The 17,419-nt window shown below is 34.9% G+C and overlaps 1 protein-coding gene across 1 annotated transcript in view; it reads left to right on the top strand.

The window, feature by feature from the left end:
• The window catches only part of LOC111141183 (ADAM metallopeptidase with thrombospondin type 1 motif 19), a 246,812-nt gene that overhangs the window by 190,915 nt on the left and 38,478 nt on the right, over positions 1-17,419 (top strand). The window contains exons 17-18 of the mRNA XM_022493562.1: positions 10,330-10,487; positions 14,734-14,887. Of these exons, the coding sequence (XP_022349270.1) occupies positions 10,330-10,487; positions 14,734-14,887 (312 nt within the window). The remainder of the gene's footprint in view (positions 1-10,329; positions 10,488-14,733; positions 14,888-17,419) is intronic.

Here is a 17,419-nt window from a genome sequence, read left to right as displayed (position 1 = left end):
AATCACATGTCTGTGTTAAGTATCTGGCCTCATTATTGTCAGTTTTCTTTGTACTTAGAATTAGGCATAAGTTACTAGGGTCTTTTACTTCACAAGGAAACCGCATGAGTGCTCTTGAACACTCATAAATACTACTAAAGAGATTAGGATTGAAAATATAATATGTTGCCATGTTTATTCAAGAACCCCACTAAGTTTTCTTCTCAACTGAGGAAATCACTTTTCCTGATGAATTAAGGGAAGGGTGCAAGAATGAAGACAAAGTGACCACTTGCATAATCCTGTCAAAGAACGGGAATGGAAAGAACCCAATGGCTTCTAGAGACACTGAGGAAGTTGAGCTTATGAAACTTTTGCAAATGGTTGTGTTGATAGAAGACAAGCTTCAAGGATGACTTTTAGGTTTCTGGATTAAACAACTGGGCAAATAAATGGCATTTAGTGAGCTAGCACACATGGATGGGGGCAAATTTGGGGGAAAAAATGATGCAGTATTTAAATCCTAGATTTTAAGTCTCAAATATTAGATTTCAAGTCTATTATAGAGAATACATATCATAAAGCACATTTCTTAAAGACCTCTTCAGGCACTGGAAGGAAGTTATTGAAAATCATCTTTTTTCTGAAATAGCATAAGGAAAAATAGATTATTTCCTGGCAAGCTGATCATTCTTTAACAAATTAACTCATCTACATAAAACTATATATTATCTCAAAGGGGACAATTAATTCCCTCCCAATACAATTATTCTTTTTCATTACTCTCTGAGTTGTATTCCTATACATAATCATTATCTGTACTTCTGAATATCATGGCTCAATTGTTTTGTTAAAAATTAATGAGAAAGTCTAAAATGGGTAGGAGTTCAGATGGACTATACGTTATAGCTTTACAAAATCATTATAGCTTAGGACATTGAAAAGCCTATAAAAATAAAGGTCATATGGGTCCACTTACCTCGCCTGCAGTTTTACACACAAACCACTATGGAAAAACTTTTCATTAAGAAAAATTTAAAATGTTGAGCAAATTATAAGAGGAGGAAAAAAAAACATTTTAAAGTTACCTCTCAAATGAAAAGAAATTAAGGAACACTCACACGCCAAAAACAAAGTGAGAACAGGAAGCCAGTATATTAGGCTGACCGAAATCTCACTTATTATTAAACCTGGTGACCAGTTTAGATTTTCAGTACCAAGGCAGACCGTGGCCAGAAAACAAAGCCTGAGGCTTTATAAAGTAGAGGCTTGAACAGGAGACACCTACATAAAGCAAGACCCCAAAGGAGTACAAGCTCAGTGTGAAGGAGACATAGAAATGCATTTGCACCATAAAAGGAGATCGAAAGGAAATGTGTATGTATTAACTTTGGTACTCAGTGGAAGTAGAAAATGAACTTCCTTTAAGATTCCAAACCCAAAGCAAATGCTCTATGGCTTTATAGCACGAACTTACCCAACTAGGAAGTCCAAAACTCCAAGACATTTATTTTAATCAATTACCAAGGGGGCAGGCATATACAAATGTGAATCCTTTTTGAAATAATGCACTTACAAACCAGGCCTCAAAGGAATTTTATAAGGTTCAACAAATATAATTTTGTAGTAAAAAAATGTTCAGGAAACAGAAAAGGGAATAGATGCAGTAAAAATAAGGGAGAGCAGAATTAGATATGTATTTGGATCATATACAGAAAATACAAAAACAGTATAGATTTAAAATATGAAAAAGGGATTTAAAAATAAGAATAAACAAAATTGACTAAAAGACATATTCAAATAACCAAATATAATTTTTAAAATTAAATTTTCAAAATTCAATCAATAGACTACAAGATTAGGAGAAAAATAACAGAAATACACAGCAAAAAGGAGAAAAAAAAGCATAAAATAAGATGTTATAAATAAAACAAAGCATACCAACAATCTTAAGCATTTAAAAACTACAATTTCTGTTTAAAAGACAAAAATTATCAGACTGGATTTTAAAAAAGTAACTGAGGTATATGGTGTTCATGTAAGATTCAAAAAAACTGAAAATCAAAGAATGGAAAACTATACTAGAAAAAATAGAAGCAAAAATAATTCTGATAGAGCCAAAGTAATGTAAGTCAGAATTCACTGTTTTTAAAGGTTTTTTTAAAATCATTTTTGAGAGAGAGAGAGCACCAGAGCATACGTGAGAGACCTGGGAGAGGGGCAGAGGGAGAAACAAGAAGTTCCTTGCAAGACTCAATCTCAGGACACTGAGATCATGACCTGAACTGAAGGCAGATGCTTAACCAACTGAACCACCCAGGCACCCAAGTCAGAACTCATTTTAAAGGAAAATGCATTATTTGAGATAAAAAGAAGTCACAGAATAATTTAAAAAATAACTTAATTCCTCATTAAGACATTATAATTTTAAAATTGTATGAACCCAGGAATTCAGCTTGAAAGCTCTTAGGCAAAAATTGACAAATCTATTGTCGTAGTGAAATTAAACATTAAATAGGGGCATGAACTGACTTCCAACCAACATATTTAAGTAACACAGAAAAAGATATTATTTAAACAGTAATGCTGGAGTAATTGGGTATTAATGTGAGGGGCAAAAACTGAGCTTTAACTCCTACCTCTTATCATACACAACAATTAACTCAAAATGGATTGGAGATATACACAAAAAAGCTAAAACTCTAAAACTTCTAGCAAAAAACATAAGAGAGGGGTACCTGGGTGACCCAGTTGGCTGAGGATGTGGAACTCTTGGTTCCACTCAGTTCATGATCTTGGATTTGGGGATCCAGTTCCCACATGGGGCTCCAGGCTTGGTCAGGAGTCTACTTGAGATTCTCTCTCCCTCTCCCTCTGCCCCAACCTCAAACCACTCACATGCTCTGAAACTTGCACTCTCTCTCTCTCTCTCAAATAAATAAATAAGTGAATAAAATCTTCTAAAAAAAATGAGAGAAAACCTTCAAGACATTGTGGGTGGCAAAGATTTCTTTACAACAGATGTACAAAAATACCTACCCCTTCACCCAAAAATGAATGTGTTTAAGTTAATCAAAAGTGAAACTATTGCTCATTAAAGGGCACCATTAAAAAAATTAAAATGCAAGTCATAGTGTCAGAAAAATATTTGCAAAAACGCTTATCTTTTTAAAAAACTTGTCTGTAAATTATACAAAAATATAATTTTCCTGAACATCTAATAGATACCAATAAATATTCTTAATTAATGTATTACTTACAAAGGAAACAATATGATATAGGTATTTATACTTATTATCCATCTTAAAAATTATTTTTAGTACATTTAAAGAACTCTGAGCCCCTCCTCTTCTATTTTATAATAAATTTTGTTAAAACTGGCAGTAAGTTTTTTTCAATGTTTGAATGTTGGTATTTTCTTTGTTGGAAGGTTTTTAAATCCCAACTTAATTTCTTTAGTGTGTGTCTTTGCATGCTTGTGTGCACAGTCATATGTGTGTATGTGTACGACTGTCCAGATGGTTTCTTCTTTGGTCAGATTTGGTAATTGGTGTCTTTAAAGAATTAAGCCATTTTCCTTACCTTATCAAATTTATTTTCTTAAAGTTGTTTATCACATTTTCCTATTATACTACAATGTCTATAATATTATAGCAATATTCCTTCACTCATTTCCCATATTGTTAATTTGTGTCTTTCTTTTTTGCTTACTCAAACTAGACCTCTGTCAATTTTCAATCTTTTGAAATAACCAGCTTTTGATGTCATCGATTGCCTTTGTTGTTATTCTTTCTATTTAATTGACTTCTCTTTGTTTTTCTTCCTACTTACTTTAGGTTTGAATTGTTCACTTTTATACCATTTTCAGGTGAAAATGGACTAAAATCAATTATCTGAGTTAATTAATTGATTTTAGATAATTGATTTTAGTCCTTTCTTCTTTGCTAATATGACAATTTATCCATCTAAACACTGTTTTAGCTATGTATCACAATTCAAGGATATTGTGATATTAGTTTAAAATATTTTTGCATTGCCAGTGTGATTTTCTACTTTGGCCCATGGGTCATTTATAAATGCATTGTTTAATTTCCAAATATTTGTAGATTTTTTTAATAGATATTTTGTTATTGATTTCTAGTTTCAGTCTTTGTGGTAAGAGGATTCACTGAGTGTGATTTCAGCTGAGACTTGTTTCATGGCCCATGGCCCTTATTGATTAGTATAATGCATTAATTATATGTAATTGCTGGCTCTTCTCTAAATATCACTTAGCTCAATTTGGTTTGTATTTTCTGTATTCCTATTGATTTTCTTCTTGTTTTATAAGTTAGGGAAAGAGAACTATTGAAATCTCCAACTGAAATTATGGATTTGTCCATGTCTTGTTTCAGCTCTCTCAGCTTTCTTCATGCATTTTGATGCTCTCTTTCACACTTAGGATTGTATGGTTTACATAATAAGTTTTTTAAATGTCATTTAGAATTTTACATTTAAAGTATTAAAATTTAAATGGCATTTTTAAAAAAAAATTCTTTTTTTATCTCTGGAACTGTCCCTTGCCCTGAAGTCCATGCTATCTGATACTGAAGTAGCCAATACATCCTTTTTATAATTAGTGTCTCGTGCTTAATTTTTCCCACACTTTTAGGTTTAATCTATCTATGTTTTATTTTTAAAGTACGTTCTTCTAAATTGAATAGAGTGGGGTCTTCCCCCCCCCCCGCCGTCCTGACAGTCTCTCTTTTTTAAGCAATATCCTTAATGTATTTAAACATAATATAATTATGGATATATTGAATTATTTTCTGTTTTCTATCCCTTTTTAATACTTTTCCCCTATGTCTCTGTCTTCTGTCGGACTGAGGTTTTTTGTTTTTTGTTTTTTTTTAGTAAACATTCCACTTAATCTCTTATTTGCCTGTTTGCTGTATATAGCTCTTGTTTTATACTTAAATGGCCAGTTTAGGATTTACAGTATGCATTTTTAACTTATTACAGTCTCTTTTCAAATTATATGATGCCATTTTGCAGGTAATCTAAGTTCCTTAAAAGTGTATTTCCCTTTACCTGCTTCCTTTCCTTTGTGCTATTATGCATATTTCTACATTTCATATAGTCACTTTTTTTTATATGTCTTAATCACCAAAATAAGTTTTAATCACTTTTGCTTTAAAGTCAATCATCCTATAAAGAACTTATTAATTAAAAAAATATTTATGTATCTGTAACCAACATTCTTCATGCCCTCACATAATCCACCATTTCCTCCTGGAGCCATGTTCTTTCAGCCTGAACAATGTCCTTTCACATTTCTTGTAGAGCATATCTGCTGGCGGTAAAATTCCCATATTTTGTTTTACTGACAGTGTATTTATTTTTCCTCCCTATATGAAGGATCTTTTCACTAGATACAGAATTCTATATTTTGTTTGCTTATGCTTTGTTTTTTTTCTCACTTCAAAGGTAATGTTTCATTGTCTTCTGGCTTCTATTAGTTCTGACAGTATACCCAGAAAATTGGTAATCTTTTTTCCCTTTATATATAAAGTGCCTTTTGAAGATTTAAGATTATTCTCCTCATCATTGGATTCTAGCAGTTTGATTATGATGTGCTTTGGTGATCTTTCCTTGTACTTTTCTTTCTTGGATTCCATTGTATTGATTAGCACAGTAAATTTATGGTTTTCATCAACTTTGGAAAAATTTGGGGCATTATGTCTTCAAATAACTTTTTTGCCTACTCCCTGTTCTCTGGGATTCCAGTTCCATCTGTATGAGTCTACCAGGTATTTCCTGTGAGTCACTGATGCTCTGTTCATTTTTTTAAAAGGTTTTATTTATTTCTTTGATAGAGAGAGAGAGTACAAGCAGGGGGAGGGAGAAACCGGCTTCCTACTGAGCAGGGAGCTTGATGCGGGGCTCAATCCCAGAACCCTGGGATCATGACCTGAGCTGAAAGCAGACATTTTAAAGAACTGAGCAACCCAGGTGCCCCAACTCTGTTTATTTTTTCAGGCTTTGTTTTTCTTTCTGCATTCCATGTAGTTCTAGTCTATCAACTTCTCATCAAGTTCACTGAGTTATTTTGCAATCTCTAATCAGACCTGAAGCCAATTTAATAAATTTATTGTTTCAGATATTTTATATTTCTATTCTGAGGAATTTGATTTGCTTATTTTCTTGTAGTTTCTACTTTTCTCTTTTTTTTTTTAAAGATTTTTATTTATTTATTTGACAGAGATCACAAGTAGACGGAGAGGCAGGCAGAGAGAGAGAGAGGGAAGCAGGCTCCCTGCTGGGCAGAGAGCCCGATGCGGGACTTGATCCCAGGACCCTGAGATCATGACCCGAGCTACTTTTCTCTTTAATATTATAGGTTTTTCTTTAAATTTTTGTGCATACTTCTTCATATATATATATGAAGAAGCATATTTCTTTAAATTTTTGTGCATACTGATCATATATATATATATATATATAAAATAGCTTTTTTAAAGTCATGGTCTGCTGGTTTCATCATCTCTGTTATTTCTGGGTCCCATTTTATTGACAGATTTTTTTTTCCCTGATTATGGGTCATGTTTTCTGAACTTTTTCATATATCTAGTAATTTTTTGGTTGGGTGCTGGACACTGTTAATGTGAGAGTGCTAGATGACTATTGTTTTTATTTACTGTTGAGCTTCATTTTGTTGGCTTCATTTTGTTCTTTTTATTTACTGTTGAGCTTCATTAATTGCAGATCAGCTTAAGTTCTTAAAGCTTTTGTGAAGCCTTTGTTGGGCTGGATCTCGAGTAGCCTTTATTCTAAGACTAGTCCAACCTCACTTCTAATGTGCACATTTTTATTTTATTTTTTTTAGGTACTCCACTGAAGTCTCTGTTGTATGTTCAGTAGGATCTATCCTCTCTAATTGAATAGAACTCATATGTCTTCCAACCCTACATGAGCTCCAGACATTGTATAGTTTCCAGGATCAATGTAATTGCTCTTTTCCCAGCCTTGAAAAATCTCACCACACTTATTCGCAGCTTGGTATTTAGCCACAGGCTCAAAGGAGCACCTTTGGGGATTTTTAGAGCTTGTCTCTGTGCAGCTTCCTCTTCTCCACTATTCCAGAAAACAGATTCCAAATGCCTCAGGCAATTTGAACTCTGCTCTCTGTGTGGTCATCTTACAGAAGTCCCCATTGTCTGTGCTCTGCTTGAGTTCCCACTGCCTGTGGTTTGGTCTGGTAAATATCTTCAAGCAGAAAGTCAAGCAATTTAAGACATCACATTTGTTCTCCTTCTCTTGGGGACTTCAGTTCTTTCGCTGTTGTCCAGTGTTGGAAAACAGTTGTATCATACACTGTTTGGTTTTCTCATTGTTTAAATTGCACGAGATAGTATAGTTCCACTTATTATGGTATGACCAGAAACAGGTTTTCTAAAAACACGTTTTAAAGTTAATGGATTAAAAACAAAAACATAGAACAAGAAAAAAAACACTTAATGTATTGGTTCTTCTTCATATGCTCTTAAACTTATAAATTATGTGAGTTTTCAGGTACGTATGTGTATGCCATTTGGGGGGAAATACTGAAGTCCAGAAATATCGATTGAATCTAAACATTATACTATAGCCATTCCCAGAAGGTTTAAGGCAATTTTATTAGAGATTTTCAGGAAATATTCCTTTATAATTGTGTCCTGAGTATATGTTGAAACACAGAAAAATATGGAATTATACTGGCCACAATTGCAAATCTAGACCAAGAAGATTTCTTAAAACATTTGATAGATTTCAGAGAAATACAATGAAATATTTTACCTTTTAGGGAAAATCACTTTTTTTCATCAGTTTAGCATTATCTGATGTATATCCATTGTAGGTAGTAAAAGCTATTCTCAAAGTGTTACATTTTCTGTCAACATATTAACCCCTCAAGTTTAAAATTCAAGTTAAAAATGAATACTTATATATTTTTCATAAATCTGAAAATACTTATTTATGTTATGTTATTTATGTTATTAAAACATCATGCTTTATGTGCAGTACCTGGAGATCTTTTTTGGTAGAATTAAGATTGATGAGGTGAAATTTCAATAATTTTATGGATCTGTTACTTATAATAATGGGAATATCAGCCCCAGAAAAAATCCCTCAGTGGACCAGAAACACTATAATAAACCATTAATAATTTATTTTATTAATTTAAATTTTAAAACACAAATGACTAATAAGCAAATGAAAAATATCTTTAACCTTAGTAGCAATTAAACAAGTTTTTTTTTTTAACCTACATAGTTCACAATTTAATTCCTAGTATTTTTTCCTCACATGTGTTCTTTTGCTAGTCTTTCCCTTTGCACTATTGTCATACCCACCTGTTTTCTCATCCGAGAAGCCTTACATCATACCTGACACTTCTTTCACCTGCAACAACAAGTCATCACATTTTATCAATTTCATTCCTAAATGCCTCTTGATATTTTTCTCCAGTACCTGAATCCAAGCTACCATTACTTTCTGTTGGGTTACAATGATCTCCTGTTTTTGCTATCTAAATTTGCCCCACATGCAGTCCATGTCTATACACTATTGTTCAGAAACTTTCATAGCTTTGTATTTTTTCTTAGGGAAAAAAGCCCTAAAAGTATGAACAAGGTCTGTAAGATCTGGTGATCCCTTACTTCTCCAGCCTCATCTCATCATGATTCACTTCAGTACATCTGGCGTCCTGCACACTTGCTCTCTGATTCTCACCAAGCTGTGACCTTTAAGACCTTCCCATCTGTAGCTCCCTCAGTCCTGAATGTTCTCTCTCCACTTTCTCTTTTCCCCTGGCTTCCAGCCTCAGGAAATGATGTCGCTCAAAGTTTTTCTTCATTCTTCCCACACAACTTCCAGCAAATTCCAGTTAGATTATAAATTCCATAAAGCCAGAAAACATATTTATAATTGTTAATTTTGGAAGGTCCAAGGACTTTGAGTATTTCCTACTTTATATCTTATAGGTTAATAAGTAATTATTCAGTCATGATGAAATGTTTTACATGAAAAAGTGGCTTCTAAATTCAAAAATGGCACTCTCTGTGACTGTTATGCAAGCCTGTATTGGTGCAACCTTTGTGAAAATCAATTTGAGTTTTTCAGTCTTTAATTGTTCTATTTATTTGGCTCTGTAATTCCAAATCTGGGAATCTATCCAAGGGAAATAATCAGATACACATAGAGTTAGTATACAGTGTATTTATCTGAGCATTATCTACCATATAAAAACTGGGAAACCTTCAAATAGTCAATAAATGGAGATTGGCTTTGAAGATATTTAGGAAGATTTACTGGCTTCAGTTTTCAAAATATTTTGATAGCATTATGACATAAAAATCCTCATGTAGATGTATCTTAGAATGAAAATTCACTTATATGGAAGAGCCTGGAAGTTTAAATTAGACAAATAAAATCATTTGAAACGAAGTAAGAAGGAATCCTTAGTTTAAAATGGTCATTATGACATCTCACTTCCTTGTCATGAATCTTATTTAAATAGTAGCAGAGATGAGATCAAAGAAAAAATAAAAAATTCATGTAGGTAAACAAAGTTATTCCATAAAATCCCATGTAAGTGAGGGCTGTTTATAGATGAGAATTAGCATTTATCTTCCATTCTTGTACCCAGCATATCACAAACATGATGTTCCAGGGTCCTGAGTTCTGTTTATAAAACAAACACATTTTATGTTTGAATTGTTTTGTAATGAAAATAAGTCTGTCATCCTGATTTGTTTGCTAACATGCTTTGTAATGACCTTTCTTTAATCACTTTTTTGGGTGGCATGGGACATACAGAGAATACATAAGATGTAGTGTCAACATCCTTCATAGGATTACCGCATAGACAACAGACACACAGAGCCTTTTTTTTTTTTAAGTTTTTATTCCTAGGTAATCTCTACACCCAAAGTGGAGTTCAAACTCACCACCCCAAGATCACGAGTCACGCTTTCCTAACTGTGCCAGCCAGGTGGACACACATAGTCTTAAGATAATAGTTTGTTAAAGAACAAATCATTATGGGGCAGAATACGGGTTACAGATGTCACATGTCCGAAGGAGGTTGGAAGAGGCCATGATAAACATGGTACCATAGCTGTAGACAGTGCCAGGAGGGAAGGCGAGCTCATGGCATGTGCTCCAACTGTGTTCTTCCCTATGGAGGAGATGCCTCATGTCTTACACCGGGGAGTGTTTACCCGTGAGCTTAGAAATAAATGAACTGCTTCTATTAAATCATGGGAAGTGGATATTGATTAATGATGCTAACTTGTTCAGCTGTCGTAATATTTTTTAACCTCTTTCTAGCTCTACGAGACGCTGGAAAGCAGTCTATTAATAGTGACTGGAAGATCGAGCACTCAGGAGCTTTCACCTTAGCAGGCACTACTGTCCATTATGTAAGACGAGGCCTCTGGGAGAAGATCTCCGCCAAAGGACCTACTACGTCACCTTTACACCTCCTGGTATGAAGGGATCAACTGATAATATTGCTAATCAACTTCCATGTCCAAAGCCATTCCCACTGTACCTCCTCTGATCTTTTTTCCAAGTTTGAATTGTCAGGTAGACATTCAACATCATTGAAGGGGGAGGGGCGTTTAGGTTTTCATTTTAATGTGTTTTAAATCATGATGTCAAAACCAGAAGTTATTGCAAGAAGAGCAAGACATTTTAGGGAATTAATTCACAGACTCAAAGTAGAAGGGAATTGTCAGGCACCAAGGAGCCCATTTTTTCGAGAAGAGCAGTTTTACCAGCAGCGTCTTCGTGACTCACTAGCAGGAGCAGGCGTCTGTAAAGACAGTGTTAGATACTCTGGCAGCTCATAGCATTTCAAGCATCCATGGCATGGGCATTTTCTGAATCTGCATAAAATGCCTTTGATAAAATGATACCTTCCCTGGGAAAAGCTTTGGTAAACATACCTAACGATACATCCAGTTACCCTCTTTTGTTTTCTTACTGGGTGTATTGATTCCTGCAAAGAAGTATGAAAGTTGGACTCTTCAGGATGATACCCCTTCACTGTGTAATAGAAGACTAGATATGAGGCAGGACAGAGAATGAAGGAAACGGAGTAGTGAGGCTCTGCATCCAAGCTGGTGGCTGGTTCATGTGCTCCTCTTGACCTTGAACTTTGCAGTCAGCGGTAATGGCTCAGGAGCCTGAGGGCTGACTGCACAGCTGGCATGTTCCCCATCCTAGTGGCAGAGTCTGAAATTCAGATACTTCAACACCTCCTTAAGTCCACACATAAAAACAACTCTAAAACACGATCAACCGACTGTTTATTTGGAGTGTGGTGTGCCACATTATTTAATATCACTGCACAATTCAAGTTGAATTTGTCTTCAATTGGAGACATCTGTGTTGCTGGTCTGGGAGCCAGAGTTCAAATCACGCATCAGCCCATTTGCTTTTCCTGCTTTCTGAATGTGCCTGCAGATCACCTAGGGTTCTTATTAAAATGCACATTCTGATTCATTTGGTCTGGGAGGGACCCGAGATCTGCATTTCTAACCAGCTCCCGGTTGATGTCACTACTGTTGGCCCATGACCACATTTCAGATCACAGTTTTTTATAGAACTGCGTTCATGGGCCTGACTGACAGGAATGAAGGGAGCAAAGGGAGATGCATGGGAACCTTCTGCTCCAAATCTTCATCATAATGATAATACATCCCATTCGCTGAACACTGAGCCAGAGACTGTTCAGAGCATTTTGCATTCATGACGGCATTCAGTCCTCATGGAGACCCTGTGTGCTGTGTATTATTATTTCTCCAGTGTACGGATTTAAAAAAAAAAAAAACAAACTCAGCATGAAAAAGTTAAGTAATGTGCACAGTGTCTCCCAGGAAGTTATTTAGCTGTGAATAAACCAGGTGTTAATCAGTCCTTTATGCTGCCTCTCCTGACGGAAAGCTCAGATCTAAGTTCTTTACTGCAGACAACGTGGGATCCTAAGTATACACATAGTTTCAATAATTGTGTTCTTCATCTCCTCACAGTTCCTTTGGATCCTATTCCTTGATTTGAACTGGAAACTCCACTCTGTGCCTTGTGCCATCTGGAGAAAGAAAAAAAAAAAAATGACTAAACAAACATCGTATGACCAATATTTGGCTCTTTCCTTGATTGGGTCACTTATAATAACAACATTATCAACAACAAACATATTTTTAAGGATGGGGTTAGCGGAGAAGGCCTTTGGGTGAACTGCCTTATATGAATGTAACCTACATTGTTTTGTTTTTTTTAATGAAACAAGATGGGAGCTCTTTATGGAGCCTCTAATTCAACATCTTTAAACAGTATGTGAGACTTCAGTGTTGGGCCGGGGAGTCTCCTTGCTGCAGAATCCTTAATCTGACTGGTAATTACCAAGGTTTTTCCTGGAAGCATGAAGCATAATTAAAATCAGTGAACTATGTCTAAAAGAAGGCATCTATGTGACCTGGATTTATTCAGTAATCCAAGGGAAACTGCACTTCTAAGATATTTTTTGTTAATGACTATTACAGATTGAAAGCCGGTACTGAACTTTGAAAGGCAATACCTTTTGCTGCCATGTTTCACTGTGTGCCCCTCCACGGTAACACGGTCACACTTTCCTTCTTGCAGAGCTCTACTGCCAAAGTCGAATGGTTTAAGAAAGAGCTAATGATTTTGTGGCCAATGTCTTTATTTGAAGTGGCGTTAGGTATTCAAGGACAATCTAACGTTCTATCAATGAAAAGGTAGTTTTTTAAGGAAAAATAGACATGTTTTCATTAAGTTAAAGAAGTTGGCAAATAGCTATAATTTATGTACTTTTTATCAATTTAAAAACTATGTAATAGTCTGGTTATGTCCATAAATGAGATAAGTCAATCTCTGTCTCTCTCTCTTTTTTAACTTATTTAGCTGGAGGTCGCTCATAACTGGCAACATCAAATGAGATATTTAAGGCCAAAATAAGCACTGTGATGTACTTAGAATTAGTACCCCAGTATGTTATGTATATGTGATTTTGAAAACTATTGTTTTTATTGTTGATAGAGCTGATTTACAGTTCCATTATATTAGTTCCCAAATCCACATATAAAAATATATATCTTAGTATTTCTGTTGATATATTGAGCAGAGAGTATTGAGATAAAGAAGCAAAGAAAACTAACCCTGTGCTCATGTCCTGTTTTCCACACTGAGCATTAACTCTGAATTACCTGTCATTACAGCTACCTTGATAGTGGGGTGCCTGGGTGGCTCAGTGGGTTAAGCCTCTGCCTTCGGCTCAGCTCATGATATCAGGGTCCTGGGATTGAGCCCCGCATCGGGCTCTCTGTTCAGTGGGGAACCTGCTTCCCCCATCTCTGCCTCCCTTTCTGCCTACTTGTGATCTCTTTCTCTGTCAAATAAATAAATAAAATTTTTTTAAAAACTACCTTAATAGAGGTTTATGTCAAACAAAGTTCTTTTTTTTTAAAGATTATTTATTAATTTATTTATTTGAGAGAGAGAGAGAGAATGAGAGAGAGAGCACGAGAAGGGGGAGTGTCAGAGGGAGCAGACTCCCTGCCAAGCAGGGAGCCCGATGCGGAACTTAATCCCTGGACTCCAGACTCATGACCTGAGCGGAAGGCAGTTGCTTAACCAACTGAGCCACCCAGGTGCCCCTCAAATAAAGTTCTTGAAAAATTTAACAGAATTTAAATCTAGATATGTTTTTATGCATGATATTGTATTACATAGATTGCTTTCCTGAATCCTCAGATTCATAGAAATGATATAGTCCATGGCGTTGTTTGACATGTTTTCTGCAAATGTGTTTATAAAGGAACATACGTTCTCATTTGTTCTTTCATTTAAAATGAATATACTTCAGGCATTTTTTCTTTCACTTAATAGATCTGATTATTGCCCATGCACTCCTAAGCTTGGCCCTGGGTGCCAGGGGACAGCAAAAGAGACACAATCTCTGCTATGGGTCAGTGCAGTGTGGCCCAAAGTTAAGTCATTCTCAGATAATTTTCATGGTTTATCGCATTGTTGACATATGTGTATGTAACTGTACCATTGTTAAATTAGTATTTAGCAGTTCATTTGAACATAAATTTCTTTTCAAATGAAATGATCTTTCCTACAAGTGGAAAATTAATAATCTTGCCAAACTGAAATTTAACAGTAAGCAACATGGAAAAATATTATTGTCCTCAGGTCAGTTAGACGTTCTCTACCTTCTAGAGAATGAAGTGATTCATACAGTCTTGTATCCTCTTCCTCTACTGGCACAGGGACTCACTATCCATCGTGCTGTTTTATGAGTGGAAAGGCTACATTTGACGTTAGATTGTGGTTATATCTTGATGTTAGATAGGACAGATAATCCTTTCCTCTCTAGTAAAGTCATTGTCGATATGTATCGTACTTTGGGAAACTGCCTGGTCCATTCATCAACTTGAAAAACCATGACCTGGTATCTCCGACCTCATTCAGGTGGGCTGTTTGTCATGATGTCTTTAGCTCTGAGGTTAAATGTGTAACTCCAGTCTTTGCAGAAGTATGTCACTTTGAAGATTTCAGTAATAATGTCACAATTCTACACATAAAAGGAGCATGCATACCATGCAACAAACATTTTAAGGTATCCGTATCCTTGGTATTATGCTTCACATTGTCTATGCTCTCCTTTAACCTTGCTGCCTTTATCATTTTCACATATTATAGGTGCTGCTATTTCAGGACCAGAATTACGGTCTTCACTATGAATACACTATCCCATCAGACCCTCTTCCAGAGAATCAGAGCTCAAAAGCACCTGAACCCCTTTTCATGTGGACACACACAGGCTGGGAAGATTGCGATGCCACGTGTGGAGGAGGTGGGGGATTTTCCAGCATTTATCTTATCAAAACAGCAGCTATTTTCTGATTAATCCTTGATAATTAAGGCACATTTGCAACTCCTTATCTGAAATTCCAAACTCCTTAAAGGATTGGAAACTGAAAGTTTTTTGTGACAAGTGTGGTGCCTAAATGCCTGAACTGTGTATGAATTAAATTGAAGAAAGGGCATTTACAGTTAATCACGGCATTACTTTGCGTAAATATTAATGTATTAGTTTACAGGGGCTGCTTAAGGCACCACACAGTATATATGTCCTTTTATATCTACTTTCTGTATTAACTTTTTATTTTTATAAAATCTTTAAAGTTCTAACTTCCAGATACATCTACCCACAAGAATTGTAGCTCTGCAGTAAATACAAAGGTGCTGTAAAAGAGTAACGTCAGGCTTGCTTCCGTGCCATTTGCATACTTAGTGTGAAAAGACAGAGCACCTGAAGAAAATAATTTAATACCCCCTGTTCCTCCATTTTGATTCTTCAAAAGTGTCCATCAACTATTTTCAATAAATAGAGATGTATCCTGAAATCTCACTCAAAGGTTTTAGATTGTTTTTTTTTGTGTTAGAAGTTAGCAGGTAAAAAAAAACAAAAAAACAAATTGCTTCAGCATAAAACGTGAGATTAGCAAATCACTTAATCCTGGAGTCCCAGAGATTAAACAGATTATCACTTACTCTCAGAACCAGTTAGGTCAAGGCAAGATCTCAGGGCATGGGGCTCCCAGCTTGCCTTTGTATCACATATGTCAGCAACATAATACTTCATTTGTATTTTGCACTTAATAACAGACTTGCTATAGTTCTTGAGTAATAGCTTCCTTCTAAAATTATTTTTAAATATTTACATATTTAAAATTATTTTAAAAATATTATATATAATATGTGTATATAAAAACATATATGTATATATAATATAAACTAGTTTTATAACATATATATAACATATTATATATATGTATATGTTTATATTATATTGCACAATATATACATAATAGATACATAATATACATATATATGTTACATGTTATATATTATATATACAAATAATATAAACAAACTAGTATATATAATATATAATATAAATAATATATAATTATATAATGTATACATATATCATGTATTGTACATATATTATACATATATACATATAATATACACATAATATTTATATAATAAGATAATATATAATATAAACTGATACATATAATATATAAACTCATTTATAACACATATAGAACATATGTCTGTATATATAACAAGAACAAACTAGTTTATATTACACATATTATATATGTTTATATTATATATTTATGTATGATATATATTGTTTATATACATGTATAATACACACATAAATATAATGTTTATATACGCATATATAATGTATAATATAATGTGTAAATATAATGTGTGTGTATATATATAATGTGTATAATATAAACTAGTTTGTACAGAAGTGGAGTATCAGTTTTGTTCTCTAGGCAAAGAAACTATTGATACACATACCCTAAGTGTGCTGTAGCAAGAGGGGGCAAGAGTACACAGTAGACTAGTGTTCAGGGGAGAGTGTTTGGGGAAAATGAAACAAAATATACAGTATAAGTAACATAGTATAAAATTGTGATGATAAAAATTAAGCAAGAGTGAGAAATAAATATGGGTTGGGTGTTGGGAGGGGGTAGGTGCAGAATATAGTGGTCCGAAAGGTCTCAATGAGGAGATCACACTGATTTAAAATCTGCAGCGAGTGTGGATGGGCACCACCTACGAGGGTGTCTGGTGGAAGCGAGTCCCAGGCAAAGGCTCTGAGGCAGGAGTAAAGCAAGGAGTAGTAAGAATGCTAGTATGACCTTCCTTTATTGAGTGATGTGAGATACCATTAGAGGATTTGAATAAAGGAGTGACTTGTTCTGGTTTTATGTTTTTAAAAGTTATTTCCATTTCTGCATTGAGAGTAGATGGAAAAAAGAAAAGAGTAGAAGTAAAGAGTTCAGTTAAGAAGATATTACTGCAGTCCAAGGAAGAGATGATTGTAGTCTGACCCCAATGTTAGCAGAGGAGGTGGGGGAAGTGGTCAGGTTCTGCATATTTTGGAAAGTAGAACTAATAGAATATGTTGGAAGACTAGATGTGGAGTGTGAGAGAAAGAAAGATGCCAGGGATTGACTGTGATGGTTCTAGCCAAGAAACTGGTAGGATGGAGTCACCATCACCTTACCTAGGAAAGCCTGTGGGACAGCAGGATTAGGAAAGAGTTTGATTTCCAACAGAAGTTTGAGATCCCTTTTGGACATCTAAGTGTGATCAAGTATGATCTATAAGTTAGGTAGTTAGGAGAGAAGGTCAGAGTCTTGAGATAGAAAATATATGGATGATATTTTCAAGCACTGAGACTAAATCAGGTCACCTAAGAAGTGAGTGAAAAGAAAGAGAAGCTACTAAAGGATTGAGCCTTGGGACACTCTACCATTTAGACTTCAGAGAGAGAAGAAACCAGCAAAGCAGA

Source organism: Enhydra lutris, unplaced genomic scaffold, assembly GCF_002288905.1.
Source record: "Enhydra lutris kenyoni isolate GAN:26980312 unplaced genomic scaffold, ASM228890v2 scaffoldscaffold5, whole genome shotgun sequence".
NCBI lineage: Eukaryota > Metazoa > Chordata > Mammalia > Carnivora > Mustelidae > Enhydra > Enhydra lutris.
The sequence above is the reverse complement of the archived record's forward strand: the minus strand, read 5'-3'. Positions and strand labels throughout refer to the sequence as shown.